This window comes from Oryzias melastigma, linkage group LG9 (assembly GCF_002922805.2).
Source record: "Oryzias melastigma strain HK-1 linkage group LG9, ASM292280v2, whole genome shotgun sequence".
Classification (NCBI taxonomy): Eukaryota; Metazoa; Chordata; class Actinopteri; order Beloniformes; family Adrianichthyidae; genus Oryzias; species Oryzias melastigma.
The window spans coordinates 21,184,727-21,207,469 of NC_050520.1; the positions used below are offsets into that span (position 1 = coordinate 21,184,727).

Here is a 22,743-nt window from a genome sequence, read left to right on the forward strand (position 1 = left end):
AAATCCAAGAAAGAAAGGGGAAAAAAATATTTTTTTCCTTTTTTTTTAAGGAGAGTATCCTGTTAGATTCCATCCATGTGTGTTGCACATACATTACACATTCCTACTCACTGCATGGCACAAAGCACTTTAATTTGCTTTACTGCCAGTCTCCGGTATTCCAGGAAAGATGCAGAGGGTTGGAGTCACATTTTCTAGTCTTAAGTATCAGTCTCAGGTTTTATTTAACCACATGGAACGCAACTTTTCCTACCACTTTAATGGTTTATGACGTTATTCACCACCAGGTTTGATCTGGAAACAGTGCACAATGGCTGAGTAATCCTCTCGGGAACCCAGGATTGAGGCAGTCACCCAATGTAATCACTCATGAGAGGCAACACTTCCTTGTGAGGCATAGACTCTCCATCATCCTTTTATCTTTGTGTGCCTTTTCCCTGGCTAAAATTTGCATCACCTGAGCTGCAACTGTTCGTTTGCATTTTTTATTACTTCAGAGAGAAACAGGGAATCCAACTTGTAGTGGAAGTTATTTTTGTATGAAAATTGTCCTCTCTCACACACACTTTTCCATTGCTGCGCTGACTTTGTGACGCATGCTCAAGTTTTGAAGAGCTCTCAGCTGTTTTTACGCCAGCAAGACAAGAGGCCTGATATCCTCATACCACAATCATTCTCACAGCTTCCTGCTATTAGAGGCTGTCCTGCTCTTTCAGTCTTCCAGCTCTTTAACAGTGGAAGTGAACTGCAGAGCTGTTATGCTCCACTTCAGAAGACTTTGGCATTTCCTCTGCTGGGGTGCGGTGGCAGCTGTTGTTGGATATGGGGTCTAAATGTGGGAGTTTGTGCGTCCAGTGGGGATTTGGAAATGTGTCCCTGAGGGCTAATGGGGATTTTCTCTTCATTTGCAGACACTTCTTCAATTGTTTTAGGCTTTTTGTACAGTTTCCTGCCTTCCTGTCTTTGGCTAATGGTTGGAGTGTGCACGACAAGCTGCTGAGTGACTCAGTCACACGCAACATCCTTCAAGACTGTCTGGATCATTAGTCCATGCTAAAGTCATCCGTATCTGTTCTTTTGGTATGTGGTGCTGGATGACAAACATACTATTTCCGAATTGAATAAATAGAGCTTTATCGCTAAATTTGCACTTCTTTGTTAGTTTCTAGCATGTCCAGCTCTCACCTTGAAGGTTTCCATGGCAGCTTTATGTGCTCCCAGATATGATGGGTGGTTTTTAAAGTTCAGGCTTGTGTTTGGAGTTCAGGGGTCACAGCCTGGGCTGTTCCCTCTTGTTTGGCTGCACTTCTAAAATATGTTTTTCATCATTTTTCTGTGTGCACACAGAGTAAAGGTCCTGCCCACGTTTACTGTGTAAATAGATGTTGTTAAATTCTGGATGATATGAAGAGGGCAGATTTTTTTACTGAAGCCGCAAAAACAACATTTGCTATTTGAAACTTGGCATTGATAGAAGCTCAGTATTAACCAAGTAGCACGGACTGCAGCACAGGAATGGAGGGTAGAAAAATAACGCCTAGATAATAAATGCCCAAATGTCTGGACTTGAGAGTCAGCACATGTATTGAAAAGAAAGAAGGTCTTACAGTAGATTTTACTTTTAAAACTGTTACAAATTGACATTTAGAAACATTTTTGATAAAAATAAGCAGAATAAATGCATCCCAATAATCTGCATGTTTCGCTTATTTACATAAACTTGAGTTAGCATGAATAGTTTTACATTTTTAATTCTGATTTTGTTCAAGCTTAGAGTTATATGATACTCATGATAAAAACAGTTTTAACATGATTCATTAGATGTCTAACAGGAATGTCAAGTAATTTAATCATATTTTATTTTAAAAAAACACGCTTTTTTTTAACGAATGAAGGACAATTAGAAATTTTTAATGGAATGGTTTGGACTCGAAAGATCTACCATTAGGCAAAGGAAGGGGAGCTGAATACCAAAAATATTTCTAAAATCATTGACTGTCGTGACTGTCAAAATAAAAGAAAAAAAAATCACAGAGATGACTTATCATGTAAGTGTTTCATCTTCCCCCATAAATCTGCAGCAATGGAATATTCTGCCAACAGGAAGTTAGCTAGCAGAGAAAGACTCTTCCAAGAGTTTGAAAATAAACGAGAGATAATAAAAACAGCTATAAAAAGGAAAAAAAAATGTGTTACTACACTTCCAAAAGGGCAAAAAGAAAGACAAAACAGGAAAAAGAACAGAATCAAGGGAACAGAAAAGAAAGATAAATAATGTGAGGAGACAGAAGAAAGGAAAAAGGAGGGGCAGAAAGTTGTCATTTTGAAAAATAAAAAAAAGTCTTGTGTTGATGCCACTCCACAGCGTATTGTTTTGTTCATCATTGAAGTATTCTTTTGTCTTTTACCTTCTTAACAAAACCTGACAAAATAAAGAAACTGCACACATTTTGGGGAAGGATTTTAAAAAAGAAATGATTAATGCAACCACTGCAGAGGGCCCCATCTTATTGTTCGCCCTGGGCCCTCACACTGCTAAATCCACCACTGTCTCCACAGAGGACCTGGTGAAGAAATCAAACATCCCCCATGAAAGGCTGAAGGTCTTCAACTTCCTTAAGATGTACAATAGAAGTGTCCAAACTTTTTGCAAAGATGAAAATATGACAACTTTGAACCCTTTTATCAACTTAAATACATTTTTCAGCAAAATGACTGTGAATTTCGGTTTGAAGTCCGAGTTGGTGCCACAGGGTTACAATGACTTATATTGAAATTTGGCCAATCAAGAAATCGTATCCAAAGCTCATAAAAGTGCAGGGGGCAGCATATTGTTGATTTTATGATAGGAGATTGCCGGCCTGTAGAAATAAGAACATTTTTCAGACTTTGGACATGTCTAATGGACAGTCTGCTGTGTTCCACCTTAATAAATAGAATCACTGTTGCTTTTCCAGAGACTTTAATTCATATAAAACCAACCAAGATGTTTGCCTAATATATTAACTTAATCTCCCGTGGTGGAAATAGGGTTTGACAAATTGCTGCACCTCCTAAAAGCTACAAACATCCGTCTGGTGGAGCGGTGGAATTCTGATTGGAAGATTCCAGGTTCCATGCGTCGAAGTGTCCTTGGGCAAGACACTGAACCTCACATTACAGCAGTGGAGCCACCATCAGAGTGTGAATAGGTGAGTAGGACTGTGTCTGTAAAGCGCTTTGGACTTTCTTAGAAGCTGGAAAAGTGCTATACAAGCATACGCCATCTTAGCTCTTTTTGTTTGCATTTTAAAGCTTAAAATCTATTTAAATGTATTCCACCGCTTTATGTCACGGTAATGCTTAATTCAGTGGAGGACCGACATGGTTTTCCATGACAAAAAGGTTAATGTTGGAGTGTTGTGGAACTCACAGAAGTTCTGTCTGTTATGTTCACCTATTCCTTTGACAGTGAGACTCACAAATCTGTCTGCAGCTCGTGGCAAATAACATAAAGACCTTCCTTTGAAAGACTGTCAAGATCAATTAAGGTGCCGAACATCAATGATAAAAGAAGAAATCTTTGTGCCAAAAACTGAAAACAAAATATTAGTTCAAGGCAAAGAGATTAGGCCTGGGCAGGGTGCAGCGGCACATTGTGCCTGAGCTTGTGCCTGTTTGCCTTTAAGAGACAGAAGAAGTCAGAGATTTTCACATGCGTCTTCTCATCAGACTCAGGTGAGGTCACTGCTCAGCTATGTGCCTTCACAACAGCCTTGAGATATCTCTCCTTTGGGCTTCAGCGTGTGCAACAGTTCACACATGTGAGTTACTGTGTGTCTATGCATCATGTGCATTTGAAGTGGAGATTTTTAACACGTAACAAGGATTTTCTCAGCAGATGGTCCAATTGTGTTACAGGGAAGCAAGATAACTTAGAAATTAGTAAATTAAATATTAATTTAAAAAGAAATGTACATTTTTTATAATACAATTGTGTGTCTTTTGTGAACCTTTGTCTATTTGATCATAAAAATTCATAAGTTGCTACATCTTTTAGGCTTGGGAAAACATTACTTTTACCTCTAATAGACTAAAAACTGGTATATTTCTACTTCCTAAAGCTTCCTATGACTCTTTTGTCTTTAACTCTAAACTGAATTCAACACATATGATGTTCACCCAAGAGAACTTTGGGGAAATGAGAGCCAGATGTGGTGATGTCAGCTCGTCTCTGTCTTAAATCGTGCTCCATGATGTTTTGGCGCAGAGACAGGGGCAGGGTTTGTGGCAAATTTGAACGCAACCCACTGCTCGGGCCTACAAAGCAGCTCTATAATCAGTGTTCAAACCAATGCTAGTGACCATTTTATGCAAAAAGGCTTGTAAAGTTAATCCATCTCACAGGTAATGAAAGAAAACTCCCATGTACCACAATATCTAATAACAGGATGCAGGTCAGCTGTGTGACTATCATGTTTTCCCAAAATTGCAAGACGAGTTTGACTGTAACAGTCTCGTCATAAAATGGTATTTGGACTTAGATGTTCCATTCTTTGCAGTCGCCAGCTTTCCTGGGTACTCCTCCACAGTTATCAGTCACTGGCCACATTGGAGAACTTTCCATGACAACTTCTACCCCCACATCACTGTGGGCTGCTGTGATCTTTTACCACACTTTAATAAAAGAGTGAGCTCACAGCGTGTCGATGGAGATGATGCATGTGGAACCACGTGGAGACGGTTATGGGTTAAGTCTATAAGTTATATCTTAAGAGGATGTAAAATCATAATAAAAAGACAATTATTTGTGCACATTTTTTCTGTTGTGATCAACAGTTTTTGAAAAAAAATGTCCTCACCCTATTTTTTATTTATTTGGCACAGATTAATGTTTCAGTTCATTTCCACTAGGTGGTGCAGTTGCATTAAAGTTCAGGTTACAGGAACAAGCACATCTGACCATATGATGCTCTTTTAAATATATATATAATAATTTCAATATACATTTTCTTGTTATTTTCACAATACCAGCTTCTATCAATCCATCTATCACTCTTTAGAGCCCACTTTAGTCCCACATGGGGCCACAGAGCTGCTAGAGCCTATCCAGCCCCTGGAGGGTGAAGGCGGGGTGCGCCCTGGAAAGGACGCCAGTATATCACTGGGCAACTCGGAGACCAACAACCAAACACACTCTCAGTCACACATATTTGAATGATAAATTGAAGTCCAAATTGTTTGATTTTTATCCTTTTTTTTATTTTTTCTAAATCACTGTTTAAACAAGTGAAATCATAACATCTATTAGTTTAAAAAATGTAATAGGAAATTTATTTTTAAAGTTTCTTAAGGAGATTGGTGAAATGAAAGCCTTTTTTTGTAGTGACTCATACTCAGCATTCTTTCCAGTGCTAAACCAGTGATATTGCATAGTACAGAATACAACTCTATAAGGAAAAATACGTCAAACGATAGTGGAAATTTCTCTTTGTATATGCAAAATGTCAATGAAATGTCTACAGCAACAGTCTTTCTTTGCTTCACATGTTGCCATTCATCTATTCTATGAACCATTTTGTTCCCTTTAGGGGTCACAAGGTTGTTGGAGCAAACCCAGCTACTGAAGGTCAAAGGCCAGCTTTACTCTGGACATTTCACCATACCTTCATAGTGCAGATTTTGCCATCTTAACTCATGTAAGGTACACAAACAGAGATAAAAAAAATAAAAAAACTATTAAAAAAAAATGACACAAGAAGCTCAAAGGATTAACAATTTTAATAAAATTCAAGTCAAACATCAAAATACTGAAATGGCAAAAAAAAGTTCTTTACATATCTTGTTTTAATTTTGTAAAAATCACAGTGGTTGAAAAATATTACAAAATCTTAATTTTTAAAACATTTTTTTGCAACAGCAGCAAAACATTCTGATTGTTTCTTTTAAGCCCTTAATAATTTGTGAGTGTAGTGTGCTCTTTCTTTTAACTTTTAATAAACACAACTTTATGAATAACACAATGTAGCAACAAGACAGTGAATGTAAATAACACTCTAATAAATCAAAGAAATAAACATAAAGCATAACAGTATTATACAGTATGTACGATCCACCTAAAAATTACAGTATAGGCCAAAGTCTAATTACACCATATGTGTTAAATGACAGCCCGTGCATACAAGCTATTAGCTAAGTTATGTATACACTAACATGGTAAATAGATACATTGTTGTGAGTTTTCAACCGGTGGAGGGTTATTTTCATCTGTGTACATGATATTTTCCAACACTGTGTTGTTTGTACTAATTACTATTTCCTTAAAAGCATCAAGCTTACATCGGTCACAGGTAATTTCTGCTTTAAATCCAACACGTTGTTCACAGATTTAACTGAAAACTCTGTCAGATTGTTAGATAATAAGTCGTAGCAGAAGCAAAAGGAAATAGTTACAGAGCATGGCTTTAAAAGAAAGAAACAACAGGAGAAAATTGATATTTCATTGCTGCTCAAGAAGAAAAGAAGTCATTATAAAGACAGAATACAAATATTAGGCTACATAAGAAAAGTGCAGGCACCTGGAAAAGTGCAGACATGAATTGCTGGTTTGCTGGGTTTCTTGGTCATTTGAAAATTCATATTGCGTAGCGTTATCATAAACAATGCTAAAAACGGACTAGGTAAAGCTCAACGTGTTAGCACTGGAAGCCATTTATTATCTAGCCAGTGACTTTAGATCATAAAAAATCCAAAGCCAGTATACTGGAAGTTTAAGACACTCTGCATTGAGAAAAGCTAACTGCTTTTAGTTCATTTCTTGGCTTAACTGATGTTTGAATTTGAGCCCAGACAGACAGCTACACACACAGCAGTGCAGCCAACCAGTTCAAAGCTGAAAAGGTGAAACTTCACTGAAGGCACAGGAGAGAAGACACCGACGTCTTCAAACAGTGGTGTTCTCTCAGTCGCTAGGCCTCACTTAATGGAAGGAAAATCAGGCCGGAAAATAAAAGAGAGGAAGAACCGCTCTGTCTAAAGTAATTAGGGCAGTATAAAAGGATGACATAAAAAACACTTTATAAAAACGCAATACCTATCCCATGAACCTGTGTTTTACATTACAATGCAACAAGATGTAACTTTGGCATGTTAGAGTTAATGTGGATCAAATACTGAGAAATGGAAGAAAAGTACTAAATATGTTGCCTTTTTTTTTACTTAAAGCAATAAATCAGTTTTTTTTTTTCTTGTCTTATTAGTTGTAGAAAGTTCTACATTCCAAAAAGCATAAAAAGGTTTCCTGGAAAGCATGCAGCCATGCTTTTTTTTTTTTTTTTACCAATTCCAAAATAGTTTGTGCAAACTAAATGCCAACAAACGTGACTGTTAACCATTAAAAACATCCTTTCAAACATCAGAGTTTTAATGCTTCTAAAAAAATTCTAATTATGGACCTCATCCGTTGCTACATAAAGAGCAAACAGTGCCGTAACAAATCCTTATCAAGCTAATGTCTTTAAATGTTCCTGCAATAATGCTACCTCAAGTGGTGCTGAGTTAAACATGCATAAAGCCACTCAGGACTAAAAGAGCTGCTGTGAGGCTCGGCATCAACGAGGCCTTAAGGAAGCCTGGTGACTCCTGTTACTGGAGGCTTCTGGGGAAAAGTTCAAGGAAGAAACGTCATGCTACAAACATCAGCTATGTGAGGATAAAATTCATGCTAACAATACAAAGCTACGACAACTAAGAAAGTGCATAACAACACCAATGCCACACCGACAAATCTTGACCACCATGCTGCAAGCTAACCCAAAAATGGTTGCACCTTCCCAGTGCACAGGCCAGCCAGTGCAAACTAAAAAAGCTGGGCTTTCAAACAAGTGATGATTTCTCCTAAATGGAAATGCCCTCTTCATCACCCGGTCAGTAGATGATTCCAGCCACAATATGAATCCCAATCTAAGGTCATATGATCAGAAAAACACACCCTACGTTGATGGCATTGCAACGTATGCCTAAAGATGTTGCATTAGACTAAAACTCCTCAAGGAGGGTTATGCTTAAGAGTGGATGATGCAACCCATATTTCTTTTTTTTTTACAATTGTGGCATTGTCTGTCATATCACTGCAGAACATGCCTGCAGGGTTTGAGCAACATGCTGCTAAAATTCCACACTTTGTTTAGTCCAAATATAAGGCACACAGACTAAAAATAGAAGCTTAACCATTAGTACGACCAAGAAAAAAAATGTAAAAATACCATCAATCAAAAAAACTCCCTTTTCTTTTCTCTTCTCTCTGCCTTTTGTCTAAATTAGCAAAGTGCTTCACTCTTAATAACTGCTAATGGAATCCATCCAGAATATGTAGGATGTACCTAATGTTAAACTGGGACTTGTTTGCTTTCTCGTCAACCTTACTGTTTTCAGAGATGAATCAGCTCAGTTCTCACTTGGGCCTCAAGAGATGCTTCTATTCTGGTAGCTGAAAATTACTTTACGCACCTCCAATGGAAAACTGCGGAACACACCACATGTCTCACACAGTACACCTACATTTGCCTGGGTAAAGCTGAGGGGCCCAAACCCACAAATGGATCAGTGTGAGAAAAGAAACTTATCACCAAACATCTCTTTTTTTTGTTCACATTCAGTATGAAAGCCCAAATAAATTAGCACCATTAAAATATAGCAATAAAATAATTTGCCAGTTGTAAAACACCTATAGTGACTGTAAAATACACCCAAAGCTAAATCCATTTTATGGTTACAAATAAAAGTAATAAGTTATGCTGTTTTTGAAAAAAAGAAAAAACTGAGAAAAACACCATAAGGTTTTAACCACTGTAAAAATCAGAAACCCTCATTTAAAACAAGTTATGAACTCCTACTGACTGCTAGCAGTTTGCAAAGATTTTTTTTTAATGGTTTAGGTTACCTTTAAATTCTAACACATGCTCAACAGGTAATCAGCAAGCAACTAGAGAGATGTTTAAAGACTCAATACCAAGCTGTGTGTGTTGATGCTTATTTAAAATACTGTGTGGACACATCTTAAGCACCACTTTCAACCCCAGCTAACAGGAGGGGAAGGCAATGTCTTGAGTGACCCGTTTCTCCTGACACTTGAGATTGACTACGCCAAAGAAGACTTCAAATATATCCTCAAAATGCTGTCCCCTTCCAAAAGTTACTCTCAAATTTCCTCACATATCATCCACAACTGAAAACCGAAGATACTAAAAAAAAAAAAAAAAGATGAAACTGAAAAGATCTACAGCTTTGGTGTTTAGAGTCCAGAAAAAGTTGTATTATTATAAGCTTATGTTTTTGTTTTTATCCTTTTTTTTTGTTTCTTTTTGCTGCTTTTTTGACACTGCATAAACTGAAGGTGATATTCTAACTAAAACAAAAAAAAATGGTATTAAAAAATAAAATAAAACACACCTGTTGGGTTAGTTAGTGGCAAGGCCCTGAGCAGTGCTGCCCCTAGAGGATACAGGGGTGTAAAGGCAGGCTGGCTTAGGTGCTTCAAAGCAACCTAGTGGTTGTGGACGTTTAATACTGGACCATCGTCCACCGTGGCAGAAATCTAAATAAATTAAGTAAGGCTTGCTTTACCCTAACATTGCTGTAAAGTGGCTATGTGAGACTCTCTGAAGAGCAGTTTGTTCTAATCAAGTCACTGAGAACAGCTTGTGTTTTGCTCTTTTTTCTCCTAGCAAGTGTGGAAGGAAGAGGAGGAGGCAGGCCTAGAAAAAGACAACACTGTTGGCTATTTTTCTTTTTAAGTTAGCCTTACAAATTCATACTTGTAATTGCAATGAAAATCGTTCACTTCTTGCTAGTAATTCCTCTAAAAACAATGTCAAAAAATGCAGAAAAATGTCATTAAAGATATCAAATATTAATGAAATTGGATCATATTCCTTTAAGCTCTTGTGAGTTTAATGCTGGCTTTAAATTAGTGGATTGTGACAAGTGTTTGCAAGCTAACAGTCTTTGCAGAAGTGAAGGCAGAGATAAAAAAAAAACAAAAGGACCTGCAGTGGTCAGTGTTTAAAAGTCATTAAGGTCAATGTGAAGAATAGAGACTAGGGGACTGAGAGAGAATGAGAGCCCTTGCTCCCAGTCCAATCACTCAAAGGCTGCAACCGTTTGGGTACTGGTGGAGGGACGAAGTGCTAATGGAGGGATGAGGAGTTGCACTGCAGTGTTACAGGCCTTTATAGATCAGGGCATCTGGGAAGCCCACAACTTGGAAGCATCACTCAAGTCACAAAAACACACACTTACACTCACACACCTTTTGGACATACCCTCCAGCAGAGTTTACATTAGTTCACACAACATAACACTCAAGTGGTGATCCATACTATCAAAAGGTACACACTCCCAAACATGCAAACATTCAGGCATATTAGCACGGAGAGCAATCACTCCATTTAAAAAGCACTCAGAGCTATCCTCAAGTATATATAAGTATACATACAGTATGTGAGGAGCTAGCTTTCTTTTTCTTTTTTCTTTTTTTTTTTTGATGCAGTGATCCAGAACAGGGTGAAGACGTCAGTGAGCAAAAGCTTTTAGGAGATGTGTGGAGAGGAAGACGGGTGCCTCCAGAAACACCAGCCGCGTTTGGTGTGTTGCTTGCGCAGGATCTCTTCCTCCCGCTCGCGCTCCTTCTGAGAGCGAAGGTAGCGGTCTTCCTCCTTCAAGAACCACACAGGAGGCCATCGATGCTTCTCAAAATGTTTCTGGTTCTCTGTGGAAAGGAGGGAAAATTCAGGCAGAGATTAGAGTGGCTGCCTCTTTGGGAAATATTCTGAGGTGTTTTTTTGTACCTGACAGACTTTTGGGTTAAAAAACAGAAAAAAAAAATCTACATTAGATTTTTTTTCTTTTTCTTTTTTAATTTAAAGAAAATGCAATGCGTCTATAAAATACCTGGAGACATGGCCTTCATGTCTTTGGGAAACTTGCGGCAGATGCTGTTATAATTAGTGCAGATGTGGTGGAGACACCAAGCTGAGAGCTGTTTGGAATTGTGGAACTGTGAAAGGCAAAAAAATACGAGTTACAGCATCAATTAAGAAAGCAGATAAAGCCATTTAAAGAAAAAATAACATTTTCAGAAAAAAAGAAAAACTTAAAAAGTAAATGTAGTTATATTGCCTGTAGGTTACTATTAACAAAATTTAACAGATTCAAATGTACAAAAGTATCAACAAATTCCAATGTTAAAGGATGTAATGTATTGGAAAAAAGTTAGTCACAGACCTGTGCAAGCTCGAGGTAAGCCAACACCTGGCCATCAATGTCAACCCCTTTAACTGCCAACTGGAGAAGCTCATCCACGGCATGCTGCTCTGAATATCACAAAATCAAAGAAAAGTCTTCAGTTTTTTTCCATTTACACAAACTACTGTCCCAGTACACCAGCTTTCCTGCCATTAATTTATGGTAATTGTTTGTCTTACAAAGGCCACTACAATGTCTGAAGCATTAACATGGAGATACTTTTGATCTCCACATAACATTCCTCAAAAACGCTGTTCCGTCTTATCACGCCTGTGTTTGATCTGTTGCTACAGAAATTCTAATGTTCCTTAAACTGTCCCTTACCAGTGAGGGCGACCAGGCGCGGCAAGCACAGGCGGTTGGCCAGTACAATGAGCTCCATGGGCTCCAAACCGGGACATGGAGTCAAAAGTCCACAGTACAGGAACTCAAGCACTCCACGCATACAGGCTGTACTGGTGTTCGGGATGGACACCTAGCAAGTCAGAAAAAAGGAGACATTTTAAAGAAGAAGAAAAAAAAAGTATAAATGTACCTTACATTTGTGAAACACATTTGATAAATCTAAAACCATTTGTGTACCTTGAAAGAGGTAAAACGGAGGGGATATAGTCTTTTGGCACCAATGTTAGCTAAAAAAAGAGCACTTTCTGGGAACTACTGACGTAGGCACTAAATCAAAATCTAATAAACCTATGAACACACATTTTCCCATTCTCTGAGTATGGAGAGGTGTGTATATGTATCTTAAACCAGATTTAGTGACTGATACACCTGAGGAACCTTCAAACTCAGCTGGCCTTGTGATAGAGTGTCCACCCTGAGAATGGAAGGTCATGAGTTCAAAATCGCAGCAGAATCATTCCAAAGACTCTAAAAATGGGACCCGATGACCCCCTGCCTGATTGATAAGTTTAACTCTCCCTTTCTCCCTTTTGTTTTATAATAAAATGCATTTAAATCTGTTTAAAGCCACTGATAAATGTTTTTCCGGTTTAATTACAGTACATTTGGCCAATACCGAAGCAACAGCAGGTAAGGAAGTGGAATCCACAGAAAGAAGGAAGGGAGCTAAATGTTTACGACTGTGATGACCTGACCCCTCCAGGAGCTCTCGGAGTCTACCCCCTGTGCACTTTCTAGCTTCCACTCTCAAAACCAATTAGGAGAATGTCAACTTGCCATGACCTCTTGTTAGAATAGAAAAATTGACACAACACCAAGACAAGGGGGGGTCTCTGGGGCTTAGAGCTCCAGCTGGAGACAGGAAGTGTTAATGAGTGGACACAGGCGGAGTGACAATGCATTTCACAGATGAGGCCTTTCATCTGCAGTGACATATGCTCTTCAACTCTAAGCCTGCAATCATTGTGGTTCTTGGAAGTTTTGTGTATATCTCTGCTTCGGATGGAAAATTCCTGATGAAATTTGCTTGAAATTTATGCAACATGGAATTGGGGTAACTAACAAAAGCGATGACTGTCAATATGAAAGAAACAAAAGATCATTCATTAGGAAGTAAATATTATAGATAAAAAAAAATGGAGGAAGTCGCAACACCAAATCATTAAATCAGAAAAAAAAGGCAATGCTCAAGAGAGCACTCAAGAATCTTGATGTAGATAATTCTATTTTTTGCTACTCTGGGAGAGAAGCAGACACAACCTCATGTGATATCCAAGGAATAACATGTACTCCCCTAAGAAGCACAGTTACATGGTGACAGAGACAGCAGGCACACATTACTTAATAATCCTGACACTCAACACCACATAATTAGTCTTTAGGTTGCTTGAAAACGTGCACAGATGAGGTATTTTAAAAGCTAGAATCACATCAATATATATATAGCCTACGATTCATGGAGGAAAACATCTCAGTTTATTCTATTCAAAAAAATAATACTTTTTAATAACCCAAAAAAACATATTACTTTGAACTGAACTGTTTAAGTAAAAGTGTTGATCTATTGTGGCTTTTTTGTTCCTTAAAACCTCTTAATTCTCCGATTTTGTTATGCAAAGATTATTTTTTCTCAACAAAGTGGTTTCATTTTCGACCTGATTAGGCAAAATTAATCTTAGATTATCAAAACGATTTTGTATAAAAGTTGGCCACTCTGAAACTGTCACTTCTTTTACATTAAAGAGTAGAATGTTTTTTTTTTTGCTGGCATATTAACCCAACTTTTCTAATCATCACTAATAAAATATTGTAGAATATAGTCAGATTTGTTTATGGATTTAAACACTAAAAAAATCTTAATATGTTTTCACATTGTGTTATCACTCTGAGGATTAGTATCCAGAGAGCATGTTTTCTCAAACTGAATAAAAAACACCATAACAGCCACCCCTTAAAATTACTTTTTAAAGTTAACATTAGCAAAAACAGCCTGCATTTTTCAGTTCTCCTCCAAATATTGCTAATGTTCTATATTTACCATCAGCATCATTGAGCACCAATGGACATTTGAACTCCCTCTTGCGGTTTGTTCTGGAGCTAAATCCCTTCTCGGTGGAAATGCAAACGGAAATCCAGTTCTTCTAAGAGCTTGATCCTTAGTAACCTAAACCTACACGCCCTGAATTTAATCTATGGGATCTGGTTGTGTAACACAGTCCAAAGAGCATCAGCTTGGAGACAGACTATGAGTTCCTTTGTGGTCAGGTCAGATCCCCTGCACATGCCCTGCCACAAGAAATGGAGTCCATCTGAAGTAACCAAACTCACTTCCTGGAAAAAGTTGCTATAGAGGCAGCTTCTGTCTTGAAGTTAGTATGATTTCCTTCAGTTGTCAGTGCATAAGGTTTTAGCATCATACCTAAAACAGTCTGTGGTTAACACATTGAAGCAGCTCTGACGATCAACAGAATCAAAAGGCATTTGTCTGTGTGGTTACATGGATAAACCTTTTTTTCAGCATGTGCTTCTGCAAGTAGATGTATGCACTCAAACGAACAAAGCACTCAGTAACTTGTACATGCAGAACTGTTATCAAAAATGGAATTGAAACTAAAGCTATGTAGGCCAAAGTGATAGGAGCGCAACCTTTTGACACTGTGGAGGGGGAAATAAACACAGTAATAGATACGTAACAGCGTGAGATGATTTTATAAATACATCACCAAAGTAATAAACCTTATCTAACCAACCTTCACCCCAAATTTCTTGTTTTTCTGAGGCCAACAGATGATGCAACAGGCTTAAACCTATCTTAAGGCTATTTTAGGTGCATCTAAACTCACCTCTTCTATGTAACTTTCCCTGAAAGAGCCGCGAAACATAGCAGCCATCCAGTCACAGCTGGAGATGAGCAGGGGCTTGTGGGCTGGGAGGAAGCCGTCATCCAGCCGGAACACCACATCTAAAACCGGGGTGGGAAAAGAGCGTTCATCTCGTGGAATGCCACAGAGGCCCAAGCTACAGAGGGGGGAAAGACAGACGAGGCAGACGACCAGACACGCACAGGTAGACAAGAAGGCCAGACAGACACGCAGACAGACACGGACACAGGTAGACAGACAGAGAGATAAATTGACAGAGGGACAGAGCAGTGACCAGCTCAGAATGAGGGAAGAAGAATAGATGCAGAATTGTGGGTCATGAAGTAAATTTTGTGTGAACTTGTCTAAAAAATGTCAGTATGACAAAAAAAAAAAAAAACAGTGACTATGTTGGTGCACTAACATAAGCAAAAATAGAACTTTAAATAATTTTTTTTTAAATTATACTAATAAAGAACTAAACTCTTTACAGTTACAGAATGATTACAGAGAAGTCATTGCAATGTTTGGCTCAGATGCAGCATCAAGCAGACAATAACATGCAGACAGCCAACAGGGGAACACAAAGCCAGAACAAGACAAACAAAAACAAGCTTCAAAAACTTAACAACCAAACTAATGCAACAGTAAAAAAAGTCAAAGAATAACTTTGAAAAAGTTTCAAAGTCAATATAAGATTAATAGACATGTTTATAGCAGTTACTTGATGGTAAATCAAAACCAAATGTACTCAGAGGGTACATTTGTAGAGACTGAAAGAAGTTTAAGGACATAAGACTAAAATCTCTCTTTCAGGACCATCAATTCATCACAATCCTCACACTCAACATGCACGCACAGACACTGAAAAACTGATTCTATCAAATGCATTATGAGCAATGACAACAATGCTTCTGACATTTTTTGGAGGCACTCAGTGTTTGGCACTATTGGATTTACCAGCGAAGGTTCCTTTATTGAGACACTCTTTGATGCGGTTGGCTCTGCGAACATGAAAGGCCTTGGTGATTTCCTGGTTCATGAAGCTCTCTCGGTTCAGAACATTGGCCACCATCATGCGCAAGTCAAACACCTCAAGCAGCTCTGCAATGGTCGCCACTTGCATCAGATCACCTCGGCCCTCGTCCAAGTTTCCTGTGTATAAGTACTGAAGCACGGCCTAAAACCGTGGCAAATAAAGAAGTTAGCGACATCTTTAGAAGAAAAAAAACCTGTGATTGTAGATTCACTGATAGTTTTTTTTTCTTTACCTTAAAGGGTTCCTCCTGTATAAGTGCATCCATCTCTACCACGGTCATGAGTCGTGGTCGTCCAGTCATTGGATCGTTAACATGCTCCAAACGCACACTAAGGAACCCCCTTCCCCATCCTGAAAGTGCTCGTCCAGTCCCTTGCACCCCCACTGAATACTGAGCACACGATGGGAGTGCATTATCACTCTGGGAAGTCCTCAAAGAGCCCTGCTGCAGCAGTTGGGGTCTGTACAGGTCCCTCACTCCTCCATCAACCCCATCTTTATCAATATCCAAGCTCTTGGTGCGCCCTGCTTGTTCCTTGGCTCCTCGTCTGCTCTGCTCCTCCTCCTCCACACTCTCCACATTTTCTTTGCTTTCCTGTTCCTCTCCCTGTGGGCTTGCACATGACCCACCAATATCAAGGGTGAAGAGGTCGTAGAACTTGGAGCAGGATGTTGCCAGATAAACCTTGTGTGCAAAGACATGAGTGGTGCCGCCCTGCAGAACGAAAAGAACATCTGCACACAGAGGGTGACAGAAGAGCGAATCGGGACCCTCACCATCGGTGAGGGGGGGATCGGGGATCCCCACTATAGGGCGTGGGGGACGTGGAGGTAGGAAGGGAGCTTGGAGTAAGGGCCGCTGAACTTTTTTCAAGTGTGACTTCCAAAACTGTAGATGTCTGCGAGCGATAAGTGCAGCACGGATGGCATTGTCAAATACATCTTTGACTCCAAACTGGGCGACGATACTGGTTTCATAATAGGGAATACCAAGTTCTTTTGCCACCTCGTGGCCTCTCTCTGGAGGAAGAATATCTGTGGGTTTGATGGGCCTGTGAGTCAGAGAGAAATAGACAGAAGTGCAAAAAGGAAGAAGAAACTTAGATTCAAGTCATCCTTTACAACTCTTTTTATAGAGCATCTAAAAAAAGACTGTAGACAAAAGGGAAATAATGGGCAAACAAATATGTCAGATGCATATCTATAGTGATTCAGTTACTATAACAGACCACTGATTAACTGGACACACCCATGAGACCACATTCAAGAGCTGGCATTACATAAGAGTCTGTTAATGCCCCATAAGGAATGCATCTCACTTTGCTAACGGTCGTCGTGCACGGTTTACTGCATCCAGGTCAGCATAACGCAGATCCAGCTGGCAGCCAACCAGGATGATAGGTGTTCGGGGACAGAAGTGCTTGATCTCCGGGAACCACATGGTGCGAACATGGCGCAGGGAATTGGGATTAGCCAGAGAGAAGCATAGCACCACAACATCAGACCTAAAGAGAAAAAAAAGGTGTAAAAAACTTTTCAGTATGTGCGAATAGAAAACTGGTGATCACAAAAGGGAAAAGACGTTTTGCTGATTTATGGTGTTATGATTATGAACAAGTGTCAGTCAAAAATGTCATGATGGGTTGAAGACAACAGAAATGAGAAAAAAAGGATAAAAATCTGAGTTGACTCACTGAGCATGTTGTCAGTTAATGTTAAACCTTGTGCAAAGTGTGTGTGTGTTTAAGAAGCTTGTTCATCTTGTGCAAAGCCTGGACAGTGCCAATGTGAAAGCTACGTGCATACCTCCAGGCTGGTTATTTGTGTGGCTCATCTCTCTTCCACTCTTGCATAAATCTTTCTAAACCCTCAAAGGCAACATGGACAACAAAGAAAAGGCTAAGAATAGGCCAAGGCGGACAAACACACACACACACAAACACATCCCAGCTCATCTGATGTGTTTGAGCAGGAAGATAGCAGCTGTTCCTCGAGATTTCAGTAACAAGTTTGTGCACGTGTCTGTTTTAAAGTAATGCATTTCTGGGTAATGCCTGATCTCTGTCATTTGGAAAGATCTTTTAGTACCAAAGCAAAACAAATCAATTGTTGTGCAACAATGCTGCAAAGCAGGGAATGTACCTCTTGCAGAAAGATTTCTCACCTTAATAACATGTTGCTCTAATTATTAACAGTAGGGCTTTTATTTTCTAAAACTGTTTTTAACATTTCTATGTAAAACGCCAAAAGACAAAAAAAAAAAAAACAGAGTGAAAAAATTGTGTGTCAATCAAGCATCATTCATTGAACGAGAGCAAACATTGTTGCAAATCTTTATTGTAATATTCTAGTATGAGGGGTAATTTTAATGCTTAAAAATGTTTCAAAAGAAGATCTTCTAAGGCTGTTAGAACACCCCCACCCACCTTTATGAACTGCATGTGCTGTTCTATTTTTAAAATCTTAATACTGAAAAATCACCACTCAGTACAAATTTACAACAAGCACACAGCATTGTAAACACTAACTGCCATTAATACTCTGTACAGGGTCATTACTAAGGCTAAGTCTTAATAAGTTTGAGTTAAGTTTAAATACTTCCCCTGGGGTGGCAGGCTTTAGCTCTACAACTTTAAGTGACAACATAAACTGCAGTTTACTATTTGTGAACCAACAAGTAATACTATTTAGCACGGTTATATAAACAATTTTGCTTGGATGTAAAGATGCAAAACTAGACATCAGACTGCTCATTTACAGAAGAGACCCCAGAGGACATTTGCAATGAATTATATGACTCAAAAAAGAGAGATACAAGTGTTTGCAGATTTTTCTCCATAAGGACTTCTCTATTCTGCTTGAAATATGAAAAAAAGATAGCATCAGTCAGCATATTTCTTTAGTATACAGGTATGCATACAAACATAAACACAGGTGGAGAGTTTTTGCATCCAAGTCAAGTTGTGCAACTATTACATTATTTTAGACAAATAGCAAAAATGATGGACTTAATTTTACCGTTTTATATTGAAGTCTTTTCTTTATTCTACCACCTTAGTAAGAATTTTTCACTGCTCAGTCTAAAGTTGACAGCTAACTGTGAATTTGTATGCTGAGATTCCATGTTGCTAGCTGAACTAAAGCAAGAATTTTGTTTAATTGTGTCACGGCTTAATAGATGAGCAGTAAGACGGGCAAAAATGGGTCATCTGTGAGAACAAAAAGCACAAGTTTCATTAAGAAGATAAAAAATGTGTCAGCAAAGATGGAAATATAAATTTTGATACAGGAAAACACACTGAATGCATGTCTGCAGATTTCACAAATCCTAACACGTTTTCCAAATTTACATAGGAAATTCTGCTCTCTAGGACAAAAGCTGTCTCAAATTAGGTTTAAACTGACCTACAAAGGCCGATATTGCTTTTCCCAAAACACAATGTTCCACTTCTCTCAAAGCATGTGACAGTCTTGAAACTGTGATGTTTTGGTGTTAAACGCACGTAGACACACACAGGTGAGGACGGTAGCAAAGTTTCAAGGGTAACAGGGTGGTAAGGCACAGCAGAAGAAAAAAAAAATAAGGTGAAGCGAAGTCGAGCAACAGAGTCCGAAGGCTATTTAAAGAGGGCACGACCCAGTTTAAATGAGAGGATGAGCAGGACCGGAGGAGGAGGACGAGCAGGAGAGGCAGATGATGCCTAGAGCTGGTGACGCCAGAGAGGCAGCAGGGGAGAAAACAGCTGAGCTGGCACCATGCTTTTATCAGCTGACTGCAGGCAGACAGGGTGGACAGACACACAAACAGCAAAGCACGCACGGACCAAGTACAACACCCATCCGTGCAAACATGGAGACATCAGACCAGGAATAAACACAACACAGGGGTGGAAATTTGAGCCGCAAACTCAAGTCATGCAGCCAGCAAGTGCATCAAGTACAAAGAATGTCACGCAAAAACATTTTGCATAATGGTTACAAGGTGACAACTTACACAACAGGCACCCAACCAACCTTGACAGAACTCACAGAGGGTACTCTTTAATTTGCACATGATGACCATGCACTTTTAAAATAAAAAATGCAAATGAAACCTAAATAACACTTAAATAAATGCATATGCACATATAAGAATTGCAAAATGTTTGTTGGGTTATTTCTTTGTTGCCATGCATCTTGGCAATTCATTTCTCTGTTAGAAATCCATTCCCCTGTTTTGTTTTTAGTGTACCCACTTTACCCTGCATTAACTGAACATTCAATTGTCAACAAATGTGACATTTTTTACTAGCACTGAAGCAATGAGTAATATTACCAATAAAGGAGCTTTAACAGGGGGATGGCGCTTAAGAGGATAGAGTGATGATTTAATCATGTCAGCCTGACAAAGGATATGAGAGCGTCACAAACGAGTAGAATAAGAGTATTAATAAATAAGAAACTTTACTTACAAAATTTTTGTTTACCTGCATGGCAGATCAGTTTAATTCTTATGAATAGCTTCAGGTAAAGCTATCTAATTTGGAAATTTATGAGGTAGGGGGAAAACTGTAATTGGCTTGGTGCAAGTCTCTTAGCTGACTGAGTCAATTGAGAGATTGGAATGCATTACAAGGTAATTACTCCTGCTTTCATCCAGCAACTGTGTTATTAGGTCAATAACCAACTTCTGGCAGTTGGCGTGTGTATGTGTGCGCTAAAGCATGTTTGCCCGTGTGTCTTACCTCCCATAGGCAAATCGCCTGTCTTTGTGATGATCCCCAAATGTGTCCCACAGTCTCAGGGACACGCTGACCTCATCCACAACATCACGAGACCTCTCCAGAACCTAAAGGAAGGCATTGTCTAAGTCAATTCACCTGTGATCTTCACTTCAATGCAAGACTTAAACAGAATTAATTATAAATAATAAAGGGATGCAAAGATACAAAGTATAAAGTCTATAATGAAAATTTCAACACAACAAGTGCACCCACATTTTTATATAAGTGGGTTTTTCAACAGTGTGTGTGCATGCTCCCACCTCTTGGCATACGCGATACTGGTCGATGGCCCAGACGGTTGGCACGTGGGTGGCAAGCAGCTGATACTGTGTGAGTGTGGCATTGCAAGCCCGGGCACAGATTAGTCTGGTCTTGCCTACTGCATTATCCCCCACCACCACACATTTGATGGTTTCCACATTGGGGCGCTCATAATCTGTGTCTATATCCATGGAGAGGGCCCTGGAGAAAGTAGAAAAAAAAAAAGAAAAAAGACGATGAGAAGTAATATTTATGAAAATTACAAACAGATAAAGCATTATCAGTGATATTGCATTTTGACTATGGAAGCAATTGGCACCAGGTAGAGACGCCACTAACTCTCCCACTGTCCAGACGAAGTTTTACACTGTTGAATCTCTAAGCCCTCTTGGCTGAAATGCCCATTTTACCGAGGCCTTTGCCAAAGCCTGAAACAGAACACAGGGTTCACAGGCTGAAGAATAGAGGACCAAGGAGCTATTTTTGTAACAGCACACAGAGAGAGACAGACAGTGAGGGGGAGGAGGAGCTGAAACGCAAGCGACCTCTTGTGAGGTCAATGTCCTCTTCTCCCTTTGTCCATATTTTACCCTGCCTGCTTCCCTTTCGATGCACTCTTACAATTTTTACGGTTTTGGAATGGAAGCTAAAAAAAGTTTTTGACGAATGCATCGTGTTGGTAAATTGTCATATGTGTCTTGTTTACTTTAAATTTCCCTGCAAGCTGGTTGCATGATCAGCCACCTGGCACTGACTTATCTTTAGCACAAGACTGAAGCAGCAATATAGAGCTGCACTAACTTCTTCTTTTAAAAGGAAGCTGTGAAAAAGCCACCGTGAACTCCTTGCAAACATTTCTGACATGTTCAAACAAACGTTAATAAACAGAGAAAAACACTCCAGAGGGAAGCTGCTTTCTTGCTAAATCGCATCATCCCACTAAACACCCCTAAAGCTGCATTCGGCTGATCACTCTCCGTCACTGCTACTTGTTCCAAGAACCCCAGCAGGGGCCCGTAAATAGAGCATCTGAAACATTCATAAAGGCCTTTGCCTGTTATTCCATTGACGTGGATGCCAGAGCAACACTTCAGTCCAGCAGCGACAGACTCCAGCAGATAAAAACGGCAGACACTTCATCAGACACATGGGCCGCGTATGCGCCGTGCTGTTCATCCCTGACCCGACCTCGAGCACCTCCACTTAGTCAACATGATGATTAAAGATTTAAGCATCATGCATTAAAGCATTGTAATTTTGACTAGCAAAGAAAAGACAATTTCCCAATTCATAAAGGGAACAACCATACAGTATTCCACCAGCATTCTGCCAAATAAAGCAGCTTCCAAAGCAATGCTTCTAGATCTAAGAAACCAAAAACGGACAAAGCAGTTTATTTAAAAATGTAAAATCTACTACATGCATAAGGGTATAAGCAAGTTCAAACAGCAGCGTTATTAATGAAAAAAAGACAGAAAATTCTCATCTAATGCTTCCAATGCAAAGCTTAATAGGTAGAGAGAGTTGCAAGAGAGAAAAGGCAGGAAGGACTTATTCATCTAACATGGAAAGAGGGATCAGCATTACAATCAATCAGTGATGCCAAAGGGGATCAAAAGGGTAAGACCAGCATGGCTGCACAGATGAACAAATCACAGCTTTTCCTGCTGGAGCTTCACTTTGCTGTCATTTTAAAAAAAAAAAAAAAAAAAGATGCACAGAGAAAAGATGACATGAGGACATCCTAAAATATAGTTTATAATCCCTCAATGCTGGACCCTTGGCAGCCTGGGGAGTCAGTGCATGCATGTAGGGAGCATGCATGTGTGTGCATGTAGTAATGAGCTCAGAGCGATGCGTGCAGTGATGTAACCAGGAGGCAGCGCCGGTGAGGATGCGGTCAGTTTTTTGAAGGGACACCAGAATGCCCAGCTTCTAGCTATCATTCCCCAGCTGGGGCCACCCAGCAGGCTTAAAGCGAGTCCGCCCGTGCATCTGTCTGCATACATAACCTGCTCGAAAGTGAATGCTCAAACGTCATCTGCTCTCATAGACTCCTACAATGAGTCGCCTAGAATGCATGACTAAAATATGAGCGCAGACAGTGGATGATGTGAACAGGGAAGTGCAG

At 39.4% G+C, this 22,743-nt stretch overlaps 1 protein-coding gene across 9 annotated transcripts in view; it reads right to left on the minus strand.

Annotated features, from left to right (window-relative positions):
- Positions 1-5,742: 5,742 nt before the first annotated feature.
- Positions 5,743-22,743, minus strand: part of rhobtb4 (Rho related BTB domain containing 4) — a 36,909-nt gene continuing 19,908 nt past the window's right edge. For 8 of the 9 annotated variants that reach the window (XM_024275095.2, XM_036213582.1, XM_024275094.2 and 5 more), the window contains 10 exons: positions 20,612-20,813; positions 20,313-20,416; positions 16,908-17,093; positions 15,821-16,640; positions 15,510-15,729; positions 14,532-14,650; positions 11,608-11,758; positions 11,263-11,351; positions 10,930-11,035; positions 10,569-10,747 (listed from right to left, as the gene is read on the minus strand). In XM_024275095.2, coding sequence (XP_024130863.1) covers positions 10,569-10,747; positions 10,930-11,035; positions 11,263-11,351; positions 11,608-11,758; positions 14,532-14,650; positions 15,510-15,729; positions 15,821-16,640; positions 16,908-17,093; positions 20,313-20,416; positions 20,612-20,803 — 2,166 coding nt within the window. In that variant the 5' untranslated portion in view covers positions 20,804-20,813. Of the gene's footprint in view, positions 10,748-10,929; positions 11,036-11,262; positions 11,352-11,607; positions 11,759-14,531; positions 14,651-15,509; positions 15,730-15,820; positions 16,641-16,907; positions 17,094-20,312; positions 20,417-20,611; positions 21,372-22,743 lie in introns of those variants that run through there. The other variant, XM_036213580.1, reaches the window with a different exon arrangement.